Genomic DNA, 26064 nt, shown 5'->3' with positions numbered 1-26064 from the left:
GTAGCAGTTACCTTCCGATATTATTGGTACTCGTCTTCGTATTCAGACTATTCCCAGCCCTGCTGATACAGACATGAGTAGGGGAGAGCAGGGTGGGGAGAAGAAAGCTGCAGATGACATCTTTGTCCTACTGTGTTCTTTTACTTGTTCCTTCACTGACGTTAGATTCAGTGTCTCATATCTAGTTACTTCCTGGGATCTGCATATGTAGAATATAATTTTTTGAAATACTTTTGTTATAATTGGATCATAATCTGCAGTCCATTTTATAGAAAACTGAACTACGTGTTGGCAAAAGTATTTGCTTCAGTCTCCCCTGCTCTCCGTACTGCGTCAGTGTCTGTTTCTAAGATACAAATCTGATATTGTTTGCCTTCCTTAAAAACTTCAGGGCTCCTTATAATTCAAGATTAAGTCTAGAATCTGTAGTACGTCCTATAGATCTTTCATCTTTCATGATCTGCTTTGAGCTTGCTTGCATTTTCAAGTCAACTCTATACTTCCAGCTCTATGCATCTTGTGCAAATTACCTATCACGGCATTTATCACACTGTTATCCACAAGTTTTTTTTTTTTTTTCTTCACCACTAGACTGACTTCTTTGATATAAAGTGTATTTTATTTAGTTCAGTTATTCCCAGAATCTAGCACACTGGCCCTAAATAAATGAATCTTCTTATGCCTCTTCAATCTAAGAACTGTGTATTTTACTTTCTTTACTTGTATATGCTTTTGATTCTGTTATTTTTGCCTGGAATGCCCTCTATTTCCTCTAGTGCCCACTTTTTATTTACTCTATAATCTCACATTATATATACCTTCAACAGAGTATTACTAAATTATGTTGATTTATATGTCATCTCTGCCAGTCTAATGGTTAGACAGGGACTTAGATTCAGAATGAACAAAAGTGCCCATGGTTAGGGGTGCCCAGCTGGCCCAGCCCATAGAGCATGCAACTCTTTTTAAAAAAAATTTATTTATTTGAGAAAGCAAGAGAGCACAAGCAAGGTGGGGGGAGGGAGCCCACAGAGAGAGGGAGAAACAGACTCCCTGCTGAGTAGGGAGCCCCAATCTGGGTTCAGTCTCAGGACTCTGGGATCATGACCTGAGCCAATGGCAGAAGCTTAACTGACTGAGCCACCCAGGCAACCCTAGAGTATGCAGTTGTTGATCTTGGGGTTGTCAGTTCAAGCCCCATGTTGGATATAGAGATTACTAAAAATAAAAATTTTTTAAAAGATTTTATTTGTTTATTCATGGGAGACACAGAGAGGCATAGACTCAGGCAGAGGTAGAAGCAGGCTCCCAAAGGGAGCCTGATGCAGGATTCAACCCCAGGACTCTGGGGTCATGACCTGAGCCAAAGGCAGATGCTCGACCACTGAGCCACCCGGGTGTCCTACTTAAAAATAAAATCTTAAAAAAAAAGTACCAGTGATTAGTACAAAGAAGATGAATGAATGAATGGTCTTTATTGATAGTATTCTAGAAATTTAGTAATGTGCTTTTTTTTTTTTTTTAAAGATTTTATTTATGCATAAGAGACACAAAGAGAGAGAGGCAGAGACACAGGTAGACAGAGAAGCAGGCTCCATGCAGGGAGCCTGATGTGGGACTCGATCCTGGGACTCCGAGATCAAGCCCTGGGCCGAAGGCAGGTGCTCAACTGCTGAGCCATCCAGGCATCCCAGTAATGTGCTTTTCAAACAGTGGATCTGTATTTGTGGCCCAAGGATCATGTTTAACTCGAATGTATGTTTTTGGGGGTCAGCATCGTGTCTTCCTTAAAACATTGGAATATAAAGATGCTCTTCTTTTGTTTCTCCCAGATGTTATATTCAGTGGCTTTACACAGTGGTTATTGCTTAGAGCTGAAGGTACTGAGTGTACTGCTCTAGTGTCCCATCAGTTTGTGACTATAGTACCTTAAATGGAGGCCTAATGATCTGATTGAGTAATCCATATCTTACTTTGCTGCCAAGAAGCAGTAGCCACCATTGAAAAATTCAGTCTGCATTTGGGATTTTGCTTTTCATCCTGAGAATCTCAAAGTACCAGAGAGAGAGAGAGAGAGAGAGTGTGTGTGTGTGTGTGTGTGCGTGCTCACACCTCACGCTTATCTGAAATAAGCATTTCAAATTGATTTGAGAGATACTGCATGAAAAAGAAGGTCATATGAGTTGGAAAACACAAAATATTATATTCATCCCCAAGATTCACCACGTAGAGCATCATAATAAAGGCTTGGAAGAGTCTTGTTTAACTTTGTTTAATCCAATATTTTCTAAACACATTTGACCATGAAACCTTTTTAAAAATGATTGTCTTGTTAGCCACTGTTTCACAAGAAACAGTTTGGAAAACACTGGCTTACAGGAGTGATCCTTATGTGATCTCCCAGGGGGGTAATTCAGTATTTGGATACATGGTGGGGGAAGAATTCTAGACATTAGAATTTAAGAAAAGGCGAGTAATGAAGGGGGAGGGCTGGGATTGGATGGAGGTCAAATCAGTTACCTTAAATTCTAAAATTAAAACCCAGATGTCTTCTGCTGAAACTGTATACAGTCATATGGGAAATAGATTACCAAACACATTCACAGTGTGTCTCTTTCCCTCCCTCCTCTCTCCCTCTCTCTTCCCTCTCTCTCTCAGCGTTGTCTCTAGCTCTAATTTCGTCCTCACAACAACTCTTTGAGGTAAGCAGGGCAAAGATTTTCATCTCCATTTTACCAGTGAAGAAACTAAACCTGAGGAAGGTAAAATGACATACTCAAGATCACACACTTAGTAAATGGTAGAGCATTAATGTAAAACCAGATCTGATGACTCCTAGTGTTTCCACAATATCACCGTGACTCATATCGGATTAGTGTCCCTATTGTATATAGTTTTTCACGGAGAGAAAACAGCAGTTGAGAAGGGAGATAGTTTTTAGCACAGGACTATTGAAGTGTCTCGTGATTGATGGTCAGATTTCCAAACTGCTTAACAGTAAACAGATTCATAAATAAACCAAAAGCAGATCATTCACCAGAATGAGATTTTTCAGAAAGTTTGTTCAATCATCGAAGATAATGCTGAAAGTTTTATAGAGAGATTTTTTATTTTCTGGATTAGTGGCTCAAATGTTACACTGTGCTATTTGACTATTCTTTTTTATTATAACAACGTTATTAGGATATCATTCACGTGCCATACAATTCACCTATCTGACGTATACAGTTCAGTGATTTTCAATGTATTTAGAGTTATTAATCCATTACCACTATCAAATTTGAGAACGTTTCATCACGTCCAAAAAGAAACCTTATAATCATTAGAGTATTTATTCACCATTTCCCATCAATCCCTGAGCCCTAGGCAACTACTAGTTTATTTTCTCTATATTAATTTTATGTCTCTTCTGGACATTTCATATAAATGGAATCATATAATATGTGATTCTTTATGTGGTGCCTGGGTGGTTAAGTGGGTTAAATGTCTGCCTTCAGCTCAGGACCCTGGGATTGAGCCTCACATAAAGCTCCCTACTCAGCAGAAAGTCTTTGTTTCCCTCTGCCCCTCCCCCACTCATTTTCTTTCTCTCTTGTTCTCTCAAATAAATAAAATTGTTTTTTAAAAATATATGATTCTTTGTAACTACCTCCTTTTGTCTAGCATGTTTCCAAGATTGATCCATGTCATAGCATGTATCAGTACTTTTTATTGTTGAATAATATTCCATATTTATGTGTATTTTACACTTTGTTTATCTAGTTATCAATTGATAGTTGGGTTGTTTCCACTTTCTGGCTATTATAAATAATGTTGCTATGAACATTTGTTTACAAATTTTGTTTGGACGTATGTTTTTAATTATTTTGGGTAGTAGCAGATCATATGGCAATTGGTCATATCGGAACTCTAAGCTTATTAGTCTTTTGAGGAAGACTGTTGTCCAAAATGACTGCACCATTTTACATTCCTCTCAGCAGTGTGCGAGGGTTCTGATTTCTTCACATCCTCATCAATTCTTGTTTTGTTTTTGTATCTGTTCTGATAGCCATTCTAGTGAATGTGAAGTAGTATATCCTTGTGGTCTGGATTCGTGTTTCCCTGGGGACTAATGATATTGAACATCTTTTCATGTGCTTATCAGTCACTTGTATATATTCTTTAGAGAACTGTTTATTCAGATCTTTTGCTTATTTTCTAATTGGGTTATTTTGTGTTTTGATTACAGAGTTGTAGGAGGTTTTTTTTTAAGATTTATTTATTTATTTAGAGTGTGTGCAAGCAGGGGGAGGTTTCAAGGGGGAGAGAGAATCTCAAGCAGACTCTGTGCTGAGTAGGCTCTATCTTAGGACCCTGATATCATGACCTTTGCTGAAATCAAGAGTTGAATGCTTAACCGATTGAGCCACTCAGGCACCCAAGTTGTGGGAGTTCTTTATATATTCTAGTCATGAGTCCTTATCAGATAAGAAATTTGCAAGCATTTTCTCCCATTCTGTACTTTGTTGAAAAGAATTTGATTACTCGTGTGTGTATGTGTGGAATATCTAATTTATTTATTTTTATTTCAATTCCAGTGTAGTTAACATGTAGTATTGTATTAGTTTCAGATATACAATAATAGTGATTCAAGGGGCACCTGGGTAGTTCAGTGGTCGAGCATCTGCCTTTGGCTCAGGTTGTGATCCTGGGGTCCTGGGATTGAGTTCTGCATCAGGCTTCCTGCATGGAGCCTACTTCTCCCTCTGCCTATGTCTCTGCCTCTCTCTCTGTGTTTCTCATGAATAAATAAATGAAGTCTTAAAATATATATATATATATAGTGATTCAGCAATTCTATATATTTCTTAGTGCTCATCAAGGTAAGTGTGCCCTTAATCCCCTTCACCTCTTTTATCCATTCCCCATCCACCTGCCCTCCAGTAACCCATTAATTGTTCTCTATAGTTAAGAGTCTGTTTTTTGATTTGTCTTTTTTATTTTTCCTATGTTCATTTGTTTCTTAAATTCCACATATGAGTGAAATCATATAGTATTTGTCTTCCTTAATTGGCTTATTTTGCTTAGCATTATACTTGGTAGATCCATCCATGTTGTGGCAAATGGCAAGATTTCATTGTTTTTTTATGGCTGAATAATATTCCTATGTATACACATAGGTGTATATGTATACACGTGTAAAGATGCCTACATCTTTATCCATTCATATATCAGTGGACACTTAGGCTGCTAATTTGGCTGTTGTAAAAACTGCAATAAACATAAGGATGTGAGAATGCAAGCTGGTATAGCAATTCTGGGAAACAGTATGAAGGTTCCTAAAAAAGTTGAAAATAGAGCTGCCCTGTGATCCAGCAGTTGTACTACTGGGTATTTACCCCAAAGATACAAATGTAGTGACCCAAAGGGGCACCTAAACCCCAATGTTTATAGCAGCAATGTCCACAGTAGCCAAACAGAAAGAGCTCAGATCTCCATTGACTGAGGAATGGATAAAGATGTGGTATATATGTACAAGGGAATAGTACTCAGCCATTAGAAAAATTAAATTTTTCCATTTGTAATAACATGGCTGGAACTAGAGGATATTATGCTAAGCAAAACAAGTCAATCAGAGAAAGACAGTTATCATATGCTCTCACTCATGTGGAATTTAAGAAAAAACAGAGAAGTACAGGGGGAGAGAAGGAAAAATAAAACAAGATGAACTCCGAGAGGGTGATAAGCCATAAGAGACTCTTTAATCATAGGAAACAAACTGAGGGTCGCTGGAGGGGAAGGAGATGGGAGGATGGGGTAACAGGGTGAAGAACACCTGTTAAAGAGGGCATATGATGTAATGAGCACTGGGTATTATATAAGACTGATGAATCACTGACCTCTACCTCTGAAACCAGCAATATATTATATGCTAATTAATTGAATTTAAATTAAAAAATTTAAAAAACCCATAAGGGTGTATATATCTTTTCAAATAAGTGTTTTTGTATTTCTTGGGTAAATACCCTGTAGAGTGATTGCTGAATCATAGGGTAGTTCTATTTTTAATTTTGGGGGGAACCCCACACTGTTTTCTACAGTGACTGTACACAGTTTGCATTCCTACCAGCAGTACACAAGGGTTCCTTTTTCTCCACATCCTTGTCAACACTTGTTACTTGTGTTACTTAGCCATTCTGACAAATGTGAGGTGACATCTCACTCTGCTTTTGATTTGCCTTTCCCTGAAGATGAGTGATGTTGAGTATCTTTCCATGTGTCTGTTGGCCATCTATATGTTTTCTTTGGAGAAACGTCTGTTTGTGTCTTCTGCCCACTTTTTTAAAAAAGATTTTATTTATTTATTTGAGAGAGAGAAAGTGTGGGGCTGGGAGGGGAAGAAGCCTAGGGAAAGGGACAAGCAGACTCTGCTCTGAGCATGGAGCCTGACAAGAAGCCCAGTGCCATGATCCTAAAACCATGACTTGAGCTGAAACCAAGAGTCAGACACTCTACCTACTGGCCATCCAGCCACTCCACTTCTGCCCATTTTATTTTATTTATTTTATGTTTTTAAAGATTTTATTTATTTATTTTAGAGGCGCAGAGCATGAGCAAGGGGGAGAGGCAGAGGGAGAGGGAGAAGCTGGTTCCCCGCTGAGCAGGGAACCCAGTAGGGGCTCAGTCCTAGGACCCTGAGATCATGACCTAGCTGAAGGCAGTTGCTTAACCAACTGAGCCACTCAAGTGCCCCTACTTGACTCATTTTAATTAGTGTTGAGTTGTATAACAATTTTATATATTTTGGATACTAACCTTTTATTACATATGTCATTTGCAGATCTCTCAGTAGGTTGTCTTTTTTGTTTTGTTGGTTTCTTTGCTGTGCAGAAGCTTTCTATTTTGATGTAGTCACAATCGTTTATTTTTGCCTTTATTTCTCTGGTCTCAGGAGACACGTCTAAAAAGATGTTGCTGTGGCTGATATCAGAGACATCACTGCCTGTGCTTTCTTCTAGGATTTTTATAGTTTCAGGTCTCATATTTAAGCCCTTAATCGATTTTGAGTTTATTTTTGTGAATGGTGTAAGAAAGTGGTCTAGTTTCATTCTTTTGCATATAGCTATCCAGTTTTCTCAACACCATTTTTTGAAGAGACTTTTTCCCATTGCATATTTTTCAGCCCCTTTGTCAAAGATTAATTGACCATATAATTGTGGGTTTATTTCTCAGGTTTCTGTTCCATTGATCTATGTGTCTATTTTGTGGCAGTACCATACTATTTTGATTACTACAGCTTTGTAATATCACTTGAAGTTTTGAATTGTGATACCTCTAGGTTTCTTTTCTTTTTCTGATTGCTTTTGCTATCTGGGATCTTATGTTGTTCCATACAAATTTTAGGAGTGTTTGTTCTAGTTATGTGCAAAATACTGTTGGTACTTTGATAGGGATTGCATTATATCTGTAAATTTTTGGGGGGGTGGTAAAGACAAAGTGGGGTGGGGGACAGAGAATCTCAAGAAGACTGGACCCTGAGATCATGACCTGAGCCAAAATTAAGGGTGGAGACTTAGTTTTCATTTGCCTTCCAGGCTCTCCCAGAACTGAGCCTGCTGGTAAGTTCCAGGCTTGAAGTCCTACTGGTTGTAAAAACTCATGAAAATCATCCCCTCTAGTTTTCAGAGCCAAATGCTATGGGGACCCAACTTCCCCACATGGGCTACCCAGTGTGAAGGTCTATTTCTCTCCCTACTCTGCCCTCACAGTTCCCTCCAGCAGTTGGCCCCCCGAATCTGTTTTGCTTCCTACTGCACTTCTGCCCTTCCTACCCTCTTCAATATGGCCTCTTCTCTACTTTTAGTTTCCAGTCTTCTGGTTGTTTTCTGGGTTATTTACAGTGATTTGAGTGTTACCTAGTTGTATTTGTGACACAAGGTGAGTTTAGGTTCTTGTTACACTGCCATCTTCCCTATTATACTCTTATTTTCATAGAGGAGAATAAGTGCCTCAGGGTCATGAGGTGGCAGTGGCAGAAGGTTGTGTTCTGTTTTATGTAATATAAATGACATCGAGATCAGGGGAGAGATAGAACTATTTCCTTCATGCTGAACAATTACTCATTTTGTATTTACTTCCTCTTTGCACTAGGTTTGAGATCTCTGAAAATTTGTTCTGTAAGAAATACACAGTTTTAGAATATCCTCTTAAAAAGAGGAAGGATTCAGAAATAATTGATATGAGCAGAGATATTATATTGATTCATAATTTAGCAAAAATATATGGTTTTTGGCCCAACTTTTTAAAAGGCAAAAAGTATGTTTGGTGGCCTATTTCAGTCCATTTTGAGCAAGAAATATTATACTACCTAATACTATTTTTGTGGAACTCGAGAGTAGTTCCTATCATATCATTTTCTAACATGGTGATGGAAGAGTTAGCCAAGTAATAAAATGGACGCAAAGGAAAGGTACAAAGTCAAATTCCTACAGATTAGGAGACTGAGACCTGGACAAATGGATATGTATATATTAAGATGTTTTGGTTCTAGAAGTTTTAAAACTGATCAGTAAAACTATGTAATGTCTGAGTGTTTACTGTGTATATTTGCTATTCTTATAGTTGGAAGGAAGCAGAGAATATATTTGATGTCTAGGGCTAGATCTCCACAAGGCTGAGGGAAGTGGCTGCTTGCTCCATGAGTAGGCCTCAAGAATGCCTCAACCTCTTCCTACCAGCAGTCTGCTCTGCCTAAAACTCTACTATAGAAAAATATTTGTTTGAATTTTTAGGGGCTTTCTCCCCCAATGCATTCTTTTTTTAAATACAAATACTCTAGAGTAAGGATATTAACGAATGACTGACTAACTGGAAAATGGGAGAAAGGTGTGGAGCCTGCTTAAGATTCTCTGTCCCTCTCCCTCTGCCCCTCCCCACCCCACCCACCCCACCTTAAAAAAATAAATAAATAAAGAAGAGAATAAAATCCCATAATTCTATCACCCAAGGATAATCACTATTCATACTTAGTGTTTTCCTTGCCCCATGCCTAACAGTGTTCATAATTGAGGTTAGTATACTTTTAAGCATCTGCATTTTCTCATGTCCTTAAAAACTGTCAGCATTTCTTTTGTGTCAGTATAACTTTTGCTGTATATATTTAATAAAATGGGTATACAGTAAGTCTTTTAGTTGTTCCTACTGGGATTTAAAAAGTCATAGTTTTGTTAGCATCTGCTTTAAGGGGCTTCTTGCAGTGAGCCATGCAGTGGAGATGCTGATTAGGATAGGCCTGCACTGGCATCCTAGGTCAAGGAACAGAGGACCACAGCTAGAGTAGGCCTCCACCAGCGTCCTAGGTCAAGGATGGAGGACCACAGCTGAGCCAGTTATATAGGAATTGTTCTTTTCTTTCTCCCAGCTGTCATTTTACTGAAGGGAAGGAGGGGCCCAGAAAACTTGGAAGAGCTGAGAAAGAAATCACTACTCTACCTTTCTTTCTCAAGTCAAGTTTCTTTAGTCCTTGGGCTGGTCATGCCCTAGGAGAGGGGAAAGAACTTTTTTTTTTTTAAGTTTTTTTTTTTTTTAAAGACTTTATTTATGTATTCATGAGAATACACAGAGAGGAGAGAGAGAGAGAAGCAGAGACACAGGCAGAGGGAGAAGCAGGCTCCATGCAGGGAGCCTGATGTGGGACTCGATCCCGGGTCTCCAGGATCACACCCTGGGCTGCAGGCAGCACTAAATCGCTGAGCCACTGGGGCTGCCAGGGAAAGAGCTTTAAATTAGATATGATTGACATTTTAAAATGGAATTAAATTGGCTTAAAGTGGACTTTTTTTTGAATACTTGAAAATTATTGGAAAGCTAAAGAAACTGGTTGACATATTCAGAGATAGGAAGGAGATATTCTGGATGGCAAATTGAAAGCAATGATTAGAGAAAAATTGTTTTAATTCCTCACCAAGTAATACCGGGAAATGTTTTTTGATTAATGATAATAATGGAGAAGAGAGAATTGACATGAAATTCATTGCCTCTAAAAGTAGTTAGCCATTTGGATGATGTATGTGAAAGCTTGTATAGGTATGGATTCTCTGAACTCTGGGAGAATGGATGAGCTTTTCCCTTCTTTTTTTCTTTAAAAAAAGAAAAGAAAAAAAACTTTTGGTTGGGGAATGAGGAGATTTGGGTCAAAGGGTACAAACTTTGAGTTATAAGTTGAGTAAGTCCTGGGGATCTAATGTACACCATGATGATTATAGTTAATAATACTGTATTATATACTTGAAATTTGCTAAGATCTTAGATGTTTTCACCATACACAAAAAATGGTAACTACATGAAGTGATAGATGTGTCAGTTAACTTGATTGTGGTAACCATTTCACAGCATATACATATATTAAAGCATTACATTGTACGCCTTTAAAAAAATACATCACATGGTACAACCTAAATACATATTTTTGTCAACCATACCTCAGTAAAACTGGAAAAGAATTACTTTTTCCTCTTGATCATAACACTAATACATGCATATTGTAAAGAATTTTAAAAGTTCTGAAAAGTACAGATATAAACATCAATGCAGTCCACCTCTCCCCCCCAAACCAGAGCAGCAGCCTTTGCGTATATTCTTGCAGGCTTCCTTGTGCCTTTTAAAATTACTTACTGCCTTTTCCCTTTTTCAAAGCTGATACCATACTCCTAAGATTTTTATGGCCTGCAGTTAAGAGGCTGCATAGAAAAGCAAAAATTGTGGGATCCCTGGGTGGTGCATCGGTTTAGCGCCTGCCTTTGGCCCAGGGCGCGATGTATAGATATTTTTCTCATTTAAAAAATTAGGTTTGTGAGGAATCAGTCTACCTCATTGGTCTTCTGAAAAAATTGGTCCAGGATTTATCAAGTCAACCTTTTTTTTTTTTTTTTCTAATTAAGTAGGTCAAAATTTACCTTCATTAATTCCTTTCTACAAGTTTCCATTGTTTTCTTGAGTTTCTCTATTTACTTCTTGAGTCAGGTATTCATTATTCAGATTTCTTATTTATAAAGCCATGAATTTTTTTCTATGAGAATATACATCCTTGTTTCAAGTTTCATTGCGTAGCCTTTTTGCTTCCTACCACCAAGTCTGAAATTGCTAATTTGATCTCTTATCAGAGTCCACGGTTCTTTGGATTATATTTTTCTATCTCTAAGTAATTGCGTTTTAAATTGTATCATTTTGTATTTTCTATAATTCTAATGCACTGGGATCCCTGGGTGGCGCAGCGGTTTGGCGCCTGCCTTTGGCCCAGGGCGCGATCCTGGAGACCCGGGATCGAATCCCACATCGGGCTCCCGGTGCATGGAGCCTGCTTCTCCCTCTGCCTGTGTCTCTGCCTCTCTCTCTCTCTCTCTCTCTCTCTCTCTCTCTGTGACTATCATACATAAATAAATAAATAAATAAATTTTAAAAAAAGCAAAAATTGTGACATAAAAATATTCACTGATGAAGTGACCATCATTTTTTTTTTTAGAGAGGCAAACCAAGAACCAAAAACAGATTTTTTTTTTTTTTTAAAGATTTTATTGATTTACTCATGAGAGACACAGAGAGGCAGAGACACAGGCAGAGGGAGAAGCAAGCTCCATGCAGGAAGGGTCTCCAGGATCACGCTCTGGGGCTGAAGGTGGTGCTAAACCTTCAGCCACCTGAGCCACCCAATCAACATTTCTGATTTCTCTTGTAAAGCTTTTATTTATCACCCACTTAACCACGGTTTCTGTCTCTCTGCTTGGGGCTATTATAATGCAGATGAATCAGGAAATTATTTCTTGAGGTCAACAAAGGATACTGGAGACCTGTGTGCTCAGGACCAATCTGTCTAGGTTGGACCAGTTGAAAAACTGATGAAGAAAGAAATCAATAGAGATGACAAAAGGATAGGCACTTTGTTTTATTTTATTTTTTAATATTTTATTTATTTGGGAGAACAGGGCAGGGAGGGGCAAAAGGATGGGGAGAGGTAGGCTTCTCACTGAGCAGGGAGCCTGATTTGGGGCTCGATCCCAGGACCTCAGGATCATGACCTGAGCTGATGCTTAGCCAACTGAGCCACCCAGCACCCTAAGGTTAGGCACTTTTAAAGAAGAATATTGGCCATGACATCATATTAATATAACCTTTGGGGAACATCAGTATATCTTCTGGGTAGTGTTGTCATTATGATGCCATGTAAGTAAGATGAAATGAAGGATGTGATGTTACTCATTCTTTGGTGGATCCAATAATTAGTACATGGGTATGAAATTTGCCTAAATGTTGTTAAACTGCCAAAGTATGTTTTCTCTTAAATTTATAGGGTACTAAAAAAAATTTATAGGGTACTTTTTCAGTAAAATTTCCTATGAGATTTCTTTTCCCATTATGAATATGAGTGAATACTTACTATGAATATGAATACATAATAGCCTTCTACTAGTACCATTTATTGGTGATAATAGGGAACACCTATATTTAGGTTTTTCTTAATTCTCTAAACTGTATCTGCTCTAATAAATCCAGTAGTTCCCCTTATCCATGATTTCACCTTCTGCGGTTTCAGTTACCCAAGATGAACCTCAGTCTGGAACCAGATGATCCTCTTTCTGACATGTTGTCAGAAGATCGGTGGTAGCCTAATGCTGCTGCTTGTGTCATTCACCTCCCTTATCACATAGATGTTTTATTATCACAAGAAGAGTATAGTTCAATAAGATATTTTGAGAGACCACATTCACATAACTTTTATAACAGTATAATGTTATAATTGTTCTACTTTATTATTGTTAACCTCTTACTCTGCTTAATTTATAAATTAAACTTTATCATAGGTGTGTATAGATAGGAAAAACAGTGTGCATAGGATTTGGTACTCTGCAGCTTCAGGTATCCAATGAGGTTTTAGAACATCTCCCCTGCAGATAAGGGGGGACTACCATAGTAGATAACCACATTTTTTTCTAGTGAGTAAGCATATGCTAGAAAAGCTAATATTATCTGAAATTAAGTACATACTTAAAAACATGTAACTATAGGTTATAATAAAAAAATGTCTTTTAACTTTTTTTTTTTTTTAAGATTTTATTTATTTGGGAGAGAGCACAAGCTAGAGGAGCAGCTAGAGCAGGGACAGGGGAAGAAGCAGGGAGCCCAATGTGAGGCTCAATGCAGGGCTTGATGTGGGGCTTGATCCCAGGACCAGAGATCATGACCTGCCTGAGCTGAGCGAGCCACCCAGGCACCCCTGGCTTTTTTTGGCTCTAAGTATCAGTCCAGTAGAAGGTACCACTTCTCTCTTTCCTGGAATTAATAACAGATTTCTCACATTATTTTCACTCTATTTTATATATTGATGACTAGTCATCATTAGACTGGTGTTTGCAAAAAATCTTTGCTAATCTATAGAAATGGATTCTTAATTACATGCTTTTTTCTTTTAATTATCATAGTTGTCATTTTAAAAAGTAGTCTGTAGGGTAGTTGTGCTGTAATTCCATTCTCCGAGAGTTTTCTTTTTACCATGCACATGAATCACCTGGAGAATAAAGTGCATGTGCCTGGTTCAGTAGGCATGATGGGGCAAAATTACGCATTTGAAAACAGCTCACATATCAAGCCAATGCTGCCAGCCTTTGCACCACATTTTGAACTATAGAGCTTTTGATACCAGTTTTGGGAACAAAAGCCAGTCAAAGCCTATTGAAGCCATTTCTTGTTATGATAACTTTATGACACATGCCTAGTTTATTAGTAATACATATTTTTGCATTGAGGATATATATATTGAATTAAAACTTGCAGTGTGAGTTTTCTGTAGTTTTTGTGCTGGGCATACTCTCTACAGTGGTGTGGCATTTCGAAAGAATGAACATATAATGATGGCGATGATAATGTAATAACTGACAGGTACTGACTACTTATTAGGCTCCAGGCACTGTGCTTTATAAAGATTGGCCAAATTTTCTGAACAAAACCATGAAGTAGACATTATTATTTTTACCCCATTTAAAAATGAGGAGGCTTAGTAACAAGTTAAATGATTTGCCCACATCACCCAGCCAGAGGGTAGACAGAGCCAGCATGTCAACACAAATCCATCCGACTGTAGAGCTTGTAATTTTAATCTCTTTACTAGTCAAACAATAGTCTGGAAACTAGATTTCATACTGGATTTTCTCACTTCTCTCACAATTCCTATAAGATATATTTAAATTTTCTAGCTTCTTTCCCCAAAGACTTTTTAAAGATCACTTGTCTTCCTTATGTTTTTCTTTCTTGTGTCTTTCCCAAGATACTAGTGATTCACGGCCAGCATTTTTTAGTCTTCCTTTTTGAGTATTAGTTAAGATCTCAACTTTCATATTCTTTTGATGTGAAAATTTATGAAGAATGAGAATTAGGTAGTACTCTGCCCTGAATGAAAGATGAAAGTGTTTTTAGTAATGTTGAGACTGTTTTTCTTTGAAAGACTAACCCTGGAAATGTTCAGATTTTATAAGATTGTCATAGAAGAATGGTTGATTCTATTGTGTGTGCTTAAAAATTGGGTTAATTTCTTTATCTACGTCACAATTATAATTTAATGATTAGTCTGAAGACATACTTTCCACTCTGAGTTTTCCTGCCAAACCACCAAATGGTCTTTGAGAAGCCAAGGAGCCCCCTCTGCCTTGCCTTCTCAGCCTGTCAGATGTTGACGCTGCATGCTGTACCTTTATCCCTCAGCATGTGAAGGAGAAATGAACACAGGGAAAGAGGATTTGTAAGCACAGAGGTGTCTGTATAAATTTATGTCAATGAGTGAAAGCTGTTTAGAATTAGATGTGGTACTTCTCTTGCAATTTCATTTGGAAATCAATTATCAAAAAACAGGTCATGGTCAATAAGAAGATAACTTATTACTCATCTCAGAGTAATGAGAGGCTATTTATTTTCATTATCCCTGTTTGTTTTTTTTACAGTCCATCAATATTATGGAACTGACTTTACAGAAATATGGAAGTTATGAAAAATTTGAGCAGGCCACAGGTGGCAGCCTGCTATCTAAAACTCGTATCTGGAGTCATGTTCGGAAGTACATGATGAAAGAAGGCTGTCTGGGTGAGGTATGAATCGGGAGTGACACAAGATGGTATTGGCATTTTAACTGTTCGTTAAATTAGTCACCCATTAAATCAAATTGTTATGTTTAGTTTGTGTTCTTCTTTACTTACTACTATTTCTGTATAGCTTGTGTGGGATTATGGGAATTATTTTATGAAAATTAATAATGAAGCAATTTGCCTCAGTGGCTGCCTTTTATAAGCAGCCAGTTCACAATGGCCAAGCAGTGAAGCAGACTGTGGCTTGTGTACCTTCCTTTGCATCATTTTAACCTGGCGGGGGTGGGGGTGGGGGACTGTATTTGAGAGCAGTGGCAGCACTGCCTGCTCAGCACAGCCCTCTACTTTCCTTCTATTCAGGAAGGGTTCTTGAGTTCCCCATGCTCAAAAGTGGAAGGGTCAAAAGTGATTGGCTCTTCATTTCATCTTCTAGAATTCTTGGAGAGTCAAATTGGTACAAGCAAAATAAAAACGTATTGATTTATGGGTCTGTTGTTTCCTGAGAAAGCTTCCTCTCCCCAGCCTTTACATTTTGTTGTATATATATATAATATATATGTTTTTTTCCTCTTAACTCCTTAGATTGTAGTTCATCTCACTGAAGACCTGCTTTCCCGAGCTTCAATGACAGTGGTAAATGGGTGCCCGACACTGACCATCAATGTTTCCACTGCACGTGAGCACTGGCTGGAGGGAATGCTGAGGCATGAAATAGGTAGGGGCAGCCCTTCTCCATTTGTTCACTTGTAGTATCAGAAATGAGCTGCAAAGAAACATTCTTTTATAAGGTTTTTTTTTTCTTAGCGGTACTTGGCAAAAGGTAATAAAATTGTTAGGTTTCACTTGAACTAAGATATTAATGTCTCACTTCAAATAAGATTTTTTAGGATACTGTGTAACTGTATTAAGCTTGGAAAGTCCTTTAACTCCTGGATTTCAGTTCCCCCACATTTCTGAAACTGAGGGAAATGGAACTCAGTGCCCTCTGAGATTCTTTTCAATATCAAGTCTATGATTCTTCCCCTTAAAATAGATGCTATAAAAGTTGAGCCTCTTCGAATAAGACGTGTGATCCTTCTGAAGGCAGAGTACCTCCTCCAGAAGGCTTTAGAGTCAGGTCATTTTCCACTTTGTTTTGATTCCTAGGTACACATTAATTTGGTTTTAGAACTGTTGGTAGAATCTTTTTTGGATAAGAATTAAAATGAAAATGTCATTTCCTGTTTTTTACGCACCTTTTCTTCTCCATAGGCACACATTATTTTCGAGGTATTAACAACCTTCAGCAACCATGGAACAGTTGGACTGGCCGTAAAAAACATGAGCTAAAGCCAAACAATCCCACAGAGGAAGGACTGGCAAGTATTCACAGTGTCCTTTTTAGAAAAGACCCCTTTTTATGGAGGGCTGCCCTCCTCTACTACACTGTTTATCGAGCCAGCCAAATGTCTTTTTGCGAACTCTTCAAAGATATTGGAAAATTTGTCAAGGACCCCAATACGAGATGGGATTATTGTGTACGGGCCAAGAGGGGATGGACTGATACTTCTCAGCCAGGTGGGTGTCTCTTGACTACAGATTTGCTGACGTATGGTTAGTTGTCTGTTGATTTTGATTACATATTTATCCACTGATCAGAGAAACCATTCACTTATGAAAAAGTAAACCTTTGTTACTTGAGGTCAGTGCTAATTTTCCCAAACCATATTTTGTTAGCATTCTTTTTCAGATCTCATTTTGAAAAATTTCAGACCTACAGAAGAATGGAAATGATAAAAATAACACTCATAATACCCATTCTATAGATTCACCAATTGTTAACATTTTGCCAGTTCTTTTTCTTGCTCTGATTTTAAAAACAGCTTTGCTGAGATATAATTCACATGACATACAGTTTGCCCATTAAAATGTACAGTCCATGGGTTTTTAGAATATTCATGGAGTTGTGCAGCTATCACCACTATCTAATTCTAGAACATTTTCATAACCCCAAAAAGAAACCTGTACCCATTAACAGCCATTCTCCATTTCTTCTTTACCAAGCTCCCAGCTCTAAGTAACCATTAATCTACTTTTATAGATTTGCCCCTATTGGACATTTCATACAGATGGGATCATATAATATATAATCCTTTGTGTCTGGCTTCTTTCACTGATCATAATGTTTTTAAGGTTCATCCCTATGGTGGCATATATCAGTATTCAGTCCTTTTTACTGCTGAATAATGTTCTATTGCATATATAGAACACATTTAATTTTTTTACTCACCATTAATGGACATTTAAGTTGTTTTCACACTCTTTAGCTATTATAGTGTCACCATGAACATTTGGGTAAAAGTTTATATTTTTAATTCTCTTGGGTATATACTTAGGAGTAGAATTGTTTGGCATATGGTAACTCTCTGTTTAACCTTTTGAGGAACTGCCAGAATGTTCTCCAAAGTGAATGCAACATTTTTTATTCCCACCAGCAGTATATGGGGTTCTAAGTTTTCCACATCCTCACCAATGCTTACCAATACTTATATTTTCATTTTTTGAATTATTATTATAATGGTCCTAATGGGTATCTCATTGTGATTTCTTGCTTTAATTTTTTAATTGTTTAAAAATTCCAGTATGATTAATAACACCAGTACAGTGTTCTGTTAATTTCAGGGGTACAATATAGTGGTTGTGCTTATCATGATAAGTGTACTCAGAATCCCCTTCACCTATTTCACCCAAACCCTCACCCACCTCCCTGCTGGTACCCATCACTTTGTTCTTTATATTTAAGTCTGGTTTTTTATGTTTTTCTTTCTTTGTTTTGTTTCTTAAATTCTATATATATGTGAAACTCTATGGTACTTCTCTTTCTCTGACTTATTTTACTTAGTATTATACACTCTAGATCCATCCATGTTGTTTCAAATGGCAAGATTTCATTCTTTTTTTTTTTTTTTAAGATTTTATTTATTTATTCATGAGAGAGAGAGAGGCAGAGACACAGGCAGAGGGCGAAGCAGGCTCCATGCAGGGAGCCCGATGTGGGACTCGATCCCAGGTCTCCAGGATCACGCCCTGAGCTGAAGGCAGGCGCTAAATCACTGAGGCACCCAGGGATCCCAAGATTTCATTCTTTACTATGATTAATAATCCAGTATATGTGTGTGTGTGTCTGTGTGTATATACATATGTATGTTTGTATATAAAAACACATACATAAACACACACCACATCTTCTTTATCCATTCATCTACTAGTATACAGGTTGCTTCCATAATCTGGCTATTGTAAATAATGCTTCAGTAAACATAGGGGTACATATATCTTAAAATTTGTGTTTTTGTATTCTTTGGGTAAATACCCACTAATGCGATTACAGTATTATATGGTAATTCTGATTTTTTGAAGAACATCATACTGCCTTACACTGTAACTGCATCAATTTGCATTCCCACCAACAGTGCATCAGGGTTCCTTTGGTGCATTCTCACCTTGTTTCTTGTGTTTTTGATTTTAGCCATTTTGACAGGTGTGAGGCGATATCTTATGGCTTTGATTTGCCTTTCCCAAAAGATAAATGATGTCAGGTATATTTTCATGTGTCTGTTGGCCATTTGTAGGTTGTCTTTTTATTTTTATTTTTTTATTTTTTTATTTTTTTATTTTTTTTTTTTGTTTTTTTTGTCTTTTTATTTTTTAATTTTTATTTATTTATGATAGTCACAGAGAGAGAGAGAGAGAGAGAGAGAGGCAGAGACACAGGCAGAGGGAGAAGCAGGCTCCATACACCGGGAGCCCGATGTGGGATTCGATCCCGGGTCTCCAGGATCGCGCCCTGGGCCAAAGGCAGGCGCCAAACCGCTGCGCCACCCAGGGATCCCTAGGTTGTCTTTTTAAAAAAATTTATTTAAATTCAATTTAACATGTAGTGTATTATTTTTAGAGTTAGAATTTAGTGATTTATCAGTTGCATATAATACCCAGTGCTCATTATATCAAGTGTCCTCATTAATGCCCATCTCACCCAGTTACCCCATTTCCCCACTGCCTCCCCTCTAGCATGTGTGTCTTTATTTTTTTTTTTTAAAGATTTTATTTATTCATGAGACACAGAGGTAGAGACATAGCAGAGGGAGAAGCAGGCTCCCTGGGAGGAGCCTGATGGGGGACCCTGTGATCATGCCCTGAGCCGAAGGCAGACCGCTTCGGTGGTTCAACTGCTGAACCACCCAGGCGTCCCCTTTTTTAGAAAAATGTCTGTTCGTGTCTTCTGCCCACTTTTAATTGGATTATTTTTAATTGGGTTATTTAGTGCCAATAGTTTATTTTTGCTTTTGCTTCCCCCTTGCCTCAGGAGACCTATCTAGAAAAATGTTGCTATGGCCAGTGTCAAATTATTGCCTCGTTCTCTTCTATGATTTTTGTAGTTTCAGGTCTCACATTTAGGTACTTAATTCATTTTGAGGTTATTTTTACGTTTAGAGTAAGAAAGTGGTCTTGTTTTCCCAATATCATTTGTTGAAGATACTTTTTCCTGTTACATGTTCTTGCCTCCTTTGTCAAAGATTAATTGACCATATTATCATGGGTTTATTTCTGGGCTATTCTGTTCCAGTGATCTATTGTGTTTTTGTGCCAGTACCATACTATTTTGATTACTAGAGCTTGGTAATGTATCTGGAAATCTAGGATTATGATAACCTCCAGTTTTATTATTTTTCAGATTATTTTGACTCTTGGGGGTCTTATATGATTCCATACAGATTTTAAGACTATTTGTTCTGGTTCTGTGAAAAATGCTCTTGATATTTTGATAGGGATTGCCAAGTAGTATGGACATTTTAATATTATTCTACAAATCCGCAGCCATGGAATGTCTTTCTATTTGTGTCATCTTCAGTTTCTTTCATCAGTGTTTTATAATTTTTAGAGTACAGGTCTTTCACCTCTTTGGTTAAGTTTATTCCTAGGTATTTTATTATCTTTGGTGCAATTGTAAATGGGATTTTCTTTCTTAATTTCTCTTTCTGCTGCTTTGTTATTTGTGTGTAGAATTTTTATATATTGATTTTGTATCCTACAACCTTACTGAATTCATTTATTAGTTCTAGGAGACTTGGTGGAGTCTCTATGTTATATTAAGTTGATGGTCACTTAAGTTTGAACCCATATAAAAAGCATTAAATTTGTACTTCTCACCACTTGTTAGGTATGTGGAGTCATACTTCACATCCCTTTATTTTATGAATCCTTTGATTTTTATAGATTTGCTTAATTTTACTGCTTTTGTGCTTCCTACTTTTCTTACTCATGCTTATGATCTTTCCTTTCTGCTCAGAGAGTCACCTTTAATATTTCTTGTAAGGCTGGTTTAGTGTCATGAATTCCCTTAATTTTAATTGTCTCAGAAACTCTCTCTCCTTCTATTCTGAATGATGGCGTTGCTGGATTGAGTATTCTTGTTTGCAAGTTTTTTCCCCAGCACTTTGATTATATATCATGCCACTCTCTTCTTGCCTGCAAAGTTTTTGCTAAAAAAATCAGCAGATAGTCTGATAGTTTTATGGGGTTCCCTTGTATGTAACTGTTTTCCTTTTCCTTGCTGGTTTTAAAATTCTCTCTTAAAAAAAAAGTAAAATTTTCTCTTGATCTCAACTTCTTGACATTGTAATTACTATGTGTCTTGGTGTGGACCTCCTTGGGTTGATTTTATCAGGGGCCACTTGTACCTCCTGGATCTGGATTTCTGTTTCCTTCTGCAGATTAGGGAGGTTTTCAGCTATTATTTCTTCAGCTTTTCTGCCCTCTTCTCTGTCTTCGCCTTCTTAGGATCCTTTTAATGAGGAGATTATTATGCATAAAGGTGTTGCTGAGTTCCTTTAATCTAGTTTCATTTTTTATTATTCATTTTCCTCTCTTCTATTCAGCTTCTTGCTTTCCATTACTCTGTTCTCCAGTTACTGATCCATTCTTCTGCTTCCTCTAGTCTATTTATTCTGTCTACTGTATTTTTCATATCAGTTATTGAGTTCTTCATCTCTGATTGGTTCTTTATGTTTTCTTTTTGTTGAGGGTCTTACTGAGATACTCCATTCTCAAGTCTGTGAATATCTCTACGACATTTAAATTCTCTGTCAGGGGGATCCCTGGGTGGCTCAGTGATTTAGTGCCTGCCTTTGGCCCAGGGCATGATCCTGGAGTCCCGGGATCGAGTCCCACATCAGGCTCTCTGCATGGAGCCTGCTTCTCCCTCTGCCTGTGTTTCTGCCTCTCTGTATCTCTGTGTATCTCTTATGAATAAATAAATAGAATCTTAAAAAAATATTGCATATTGCATAAACAGTTTTGTTTAGCTCTTTTGCTATAACTTTGTCCTGTTCTTTTATTGGGGAAATATTCCTTCGTCTTCTCATTTTTTCTGACTCTCTGTAGTTTGTGTTAGGAAAGTCAGCTACATCTGTCTCCTGCACTTGAGAGTAGTGGCCTGGTGAAAAAGAGATTCTGTAGTGCTGTGTAGTTGGGGCAGGGCACATGATGCTAGGAAGATTCACAGTGGTCTGCTGGAGGGGACATATAGCTGTCTGGAAAAACTTCTGTGGAGGCCAGGTTGGAGGGGATGGGGCAACAGAAGATTGCAGGGGTAGGTCTGCTGTGTGATGTATCTAGGCTGGGGCGGGAAGAGGAATGGCACCTAACACTCTTTTTCTTAGAGCAGTCTCCTAAAGATCCCTACCCCTCCAGCCCACATTCTGAGATTAGTAAATATATCTCCTTCCCATATCCCCTAACTAATGCTATTTCTATACTGTATCTCTGTGGGGCTGGTTGTTATGCGGACTCTTTACAGGCGGGGACTCAGTTTTCTGTTGCCCTCTGGGTCTCCCAAAGTTGAGCTTGGTGATTTTTAAACTTCTGTGTTAAGTCCCACTTACTGTCAGAACTCATGAAGTTAGGCCCTCTGGCTTTCAAAGCCAAATATTATAGGGATTTGTCTTTGCAGTATGGGTCCCTTATGTTGGGGTTTCTGGTATGGGGTCTGCTCCTCTTCCTTCTCTGTGCTTGCAGTGTCCCTCTCTCCCTTCTCCATGCTTACTGTGTCCTCTCCTAAGAATAGTCTCCTGGGTTAATTTGGTTTCTAACCACATCTCTGCTCTTTTTACCCTTTACAGTGTGGTCTTTTCTCTTCATTTAGCTGTGGAGAGTCTGTTCTGCTAGTCTGTTGGTTGTTTTCTGGGTTATTTACACTGATGTGGGTATTAATAACACAAATTGAGCTTAGGATCCTCTTTCTCAACCATTTTCCCCGTAAGTCCGGTCTCATTGGAGTTTTGATTTGCATTTCCCTGATGACTTAATGATGTTGAGCATCTTGTGCTTTTCATAGTCCTTTGCATATTTTCTGTGGAGAACTGTTTAGACCCTTTTTCCTTTTCTATGTTATTTTTTTTTGTTATTGAGTTATATGAGTTCTTTGTATATTCTAATTACAAATCTGAGATATGATTTACAAATATTTTCTCCCATTCTGTGGGTTGTCTTTTTTACTTTCTTGATAATATTCTGTGACTTTTTAAAAGTAAACTGTACACTTGATATTTTATTCCTCAACACTTGAGCATGCATGTCCTGAGAATAAAGACATTCTTCTAACACAATATCATTATCATACTTAAGAAAGTGAGCACTAATTCAGCAACAACTAATGCAAAATATTTGGGTTTCCCAACTATTTAAAAAAAATATATGCTTGGGGATCCCTGGGTGGCTCAGCAGTTTGGCATCTGCCTTTGGCCCAGTGCATGATCCTGGAGTCCCGGGATCGAGTCCCACGTCGCGCTTCCTTCATGGAGCCTGCTTCTCCTCTGTCTGTGTGTCTGCCTCTCTATCTGTGTCTCTCATGAATAAATAAAATCTTAAAAAAATAAATAAATAAAAATATGCTTGATAGCTATTTTTTAAAAAAATCTAGATCTAGGGGTGCCTGGGTGGCTCAGTCAAGTAAGCCTCTGCCTTTGGCTCAGGTCATGATCTTGGGGTCCTGAGATCAAGCACCTTATTGGGCTTCCTGATAAGGAGGGAGTCTGCTTCTCCATCTACCTCTCTTCCCCACCCTCCCCACTTGTGCCCTCTGCTCTCATGCTCTTTCAAATAAATAACATCTTTAATAAAAAAATAAAAATCTAGATCCAGTCAGGACCCATGGATTATTTTTGGTGGCTGTGCCTCTTCAGCTTCTTTAATATGGAACAGTGTGTTCCAACTTTTTTTCTCTTTCATGATACTTTTATGTAGAGTCCAAGCTGTTCTTAGAGAATGGCCACAATCTGATGAGATAATCATGATTAAATTCTGTATAAGTGTGTTGGTCAAGAATACGACTAAATGATATTAGATCACACAGCAGAACGACAATGACCATTATCATCATCTTGCCATTCATTACAGATGCTAACATTGATCCTTGTTTCAGATGGGGATCGCAAGTCTGTTCTTTTCTAAAAATACATTTCGTTTTTAATTAATCTGTGAGGTGATAGATATTGTGTGACTACCCTATTTCTTAACAACGTTTCATCTCATGGTTTTAGCATCCATCAATGATCTTTGCTTGTCAGTTTCACTGGAGATTTCTAGCATTTTTATTATTTTTATTACTTAAAATAAAGGCAAGGAGTATAGTCACAGTGCCTATTGATCTTCACAAACAGTTCTCGTTCTAAGTAAGTATGTGCTACTCTAATGGAAAGTTTAAAAGTTTTTGTCAGCTTCAAGACTTCAAATTGCCCACAGAAATTTTGGTGTGTTTTTAATAAAATAATAAGTAGATTATAAGGCAATACAAAAATGCTTTTGAGAAAAGGACAGGAATTAGGAAATGTTCATTTAAAAGTCATTTTAAGATTACATCAGCAACTTTTCTTCTAAAAGTATTTAAAACTATTTGAAGCTTTGAAATACCCCCAGTCTGTGGTGTTACCAGCCCAGTCCACATTAAGAACTACCTGTGATGTGGTTGTTTGAAAGTGTGATGTCCGAGAGCCAGGACCAGGCAAGATCAGAACCAGAGAAGAGGAAGACTGTCCTCTGCCTTTCATGTATGCAAAGACACTCTAGGTTCAGTTTCATATCAAAAGTGTGTTGTCATTTCCCATCTCCTTTACAGATCAGCTTGTCTGTATTTTAGTGCTCTATACTCAGAGGCACAGAGCTTTCATATTGCATGTCATGTTAGTCTGGGTTTTTCTTCACATTTAAAAAAATTTTATTGAGAGAGAGAGAGAGTGCAAGTGAGCAAGCAGGGGAGAGGGGATTGAGGGAGAATCTCCAGCAGACTCCCCACAGAGCACAACCAGGGGCTCAGTCCCACAACCCTGAGATAATGACCTGAATCAGAATCAAAAGCTGGATGCTCAACTGAGTCATCCAGGTGCCCCCACATAACTTTTTTAAAGAAAACTGTTTCTTACTAAAAATTTTTAATTTAAAAAAATTGCAGATTTCAAAAGAAAAATGATTAATATGATGTGCCCTTATTAAGCATCACTTAATCTTAGTGATTATCAACATTTCCTACCTGTGGTTCATCTATTCTTCAAAGTTCTGTTGTCCTGTAGTATTTTAAAGTCAATTCCCGACATAATGTCCTTTTACCTGTAAGTATTTCAATATGTATCTAACTGATAAGGACAGTTTTATTCCCCCTGAAAAGTAGGAATAGCTCATGAGCCTGGTTTTAAAAGTGTCCCACTTTTTCTCTGTAATTCCCATGCTATTAGCATACCTAAAAATTATTAATTTCTTAATGTATGACATAATTTGATAGAACTTTAGTCCATTTAATAGAGAAGAATTTTAGAATAAATTTATACAAGTTATGTCAAGGTGGCAGAAAAGTTTTCTTTGTAAGTGGAATACTCTTGTAACTAGGCTCAGATCTCATGAGTTTTTGTTTTCTTCTTCCATATTTTCTTCTATTTTTAAACCTCCATATTAAAATTCGGTTCTAATCATTGTTTCATATGGAAGAAGAGTATCAGTATCATCTATAGCTATTTATAATGGGGTAAGGGGTAGTATTTTTAAAACCCAGAAGTTTTTTGAGATCCCATATTTCCACATTGCCCCCTGTGAAACTTACTACTCTATAGCCATCCACCCTGCTGCTCCAAGTGCCTCCATGCACATGGGAGTTCAGGTTATGATCAAATGGTGGGAGTGCAGATGACATATTTATAAGAGTCACGGATTTTTAATTATTGTTTCTTTATAATTAGAAAAAAATGCTCTTTAATTATGGGAATGGGGATCTGGGAAGAAGAAACTCTTAAAGGGAAGGTAACAGTCTGCACATTATCCTGGTACTTCTAAGACCTTGCATTTTATGTTATGAAGATGGATAATTCTAATTTGCCATGTTTATTTTTATTTAGTACTGATGCCTACAGTAAAGGGTATGCATTAGTATCTAATTACTTAGTGATTTTTTTAGATATCAGAAAATAAAAGCTATTGTATTCCTCCAGGGTGCTTCAGTAAAGATCAGGTATACTTGGATGGTATCCTGCAAATCCTCCGATACAGAGAGACCATTGACTTTCATCTACTGACTGCTCTGGGGAAGGTGAGTGAAACCAATGCCATGTAGCCTCCAACATACCAGGTCATCATTCCTCAGGCTCAATTTAATGATTAAATAGGGTTCAGATTCAAATTGTTGGTATACTATGTGTGTTGGGGTAAGTTTCCTTTATGTGGTAACTGGAGGGAAGAAATAATGGTTGTCACAAAACCAAACTGCAAAATTTCTTTGAAGGGAATAGGAAATTTGGCAATGTATTATATGGTTTTATTTTATTTATTTTTTTTTGGTTTTATTTTTATATACATGTTTTCTAAAGCATTTTAGAGTAAGCTGCAAGTATAACACTTCCCCCTTTCATCCAACATGACTATGTGATTTTCTTAA

At 37.5% G+C, this 26064-nt stretch overlaps 1 protein-coding gene and 1 long non-coding RNA gene across 4 annotated transcripts in view; one reads left to right on the top strand and one right to left on the bottom strand.

Annotated features, from left to right (window-relative positions):
* Positions 1 to 26064, top strand: part of KIAA0895 (KIAA0895 ortholog) — a 50240-nt gene that overhangs the window by 16879 nt on the left and 7297 nt on the right. For both annotated transcript variants that reach the window (XM_041727855.1, XM_041727854.1), the window contains exons 3-6: positions 14967 to 15110; positions 15690 to 15822; positions 16359 to 16664; positions 25622 to 25719. In XM_041727855.1, the coding sequence (XP_041583789.1) occupies positions 14967 to 15110; positions 15690 to 15822; positions 16359 to 16664; positions 25622 to 25719 (681 nt within the window). The remainder of the gene's footprint in view (positions 1 to 14966; positions 15111 to 15689; positions 15823 to 16358; positions 16665 to 25621; positions 25720 to 26064) is intronic.
* Positions 15124 to 26064, bottom strand: part of LOC121474750 — a 37568-nt gene continuing 26627 nt past the window's right edge. For both annotated transcript variants that reach the window (XR_005983506.1, XR_005983505.1), the window contains exon 4: positions 15124 to 15870. This is a non-coding gene — a long non-coding RNA (uncharacterized LOC121474750). The remainder of the gene's footprint in view (positions 15871 to 26064) is intronic.

Source organism: Vulpes lagopus, chromosome 13, assembly GCF_018345385.1.
Source record: "Vulpes lagopus strain Blue_001 chromosome 13, ASM1834538v1, whole genome shotgun sequence".
Lineage (NCBI taxonomy): Eukaryota > Metazoa > Chordata > Mammalia > Carnivora > Canidae > Vulpes > Vulpes lagopus.
The sequence above is the reverse complement of the archived record's forward strand: the minus strand, read 5'-3'. Positions and strand labels throughout refer to the sequence as shown.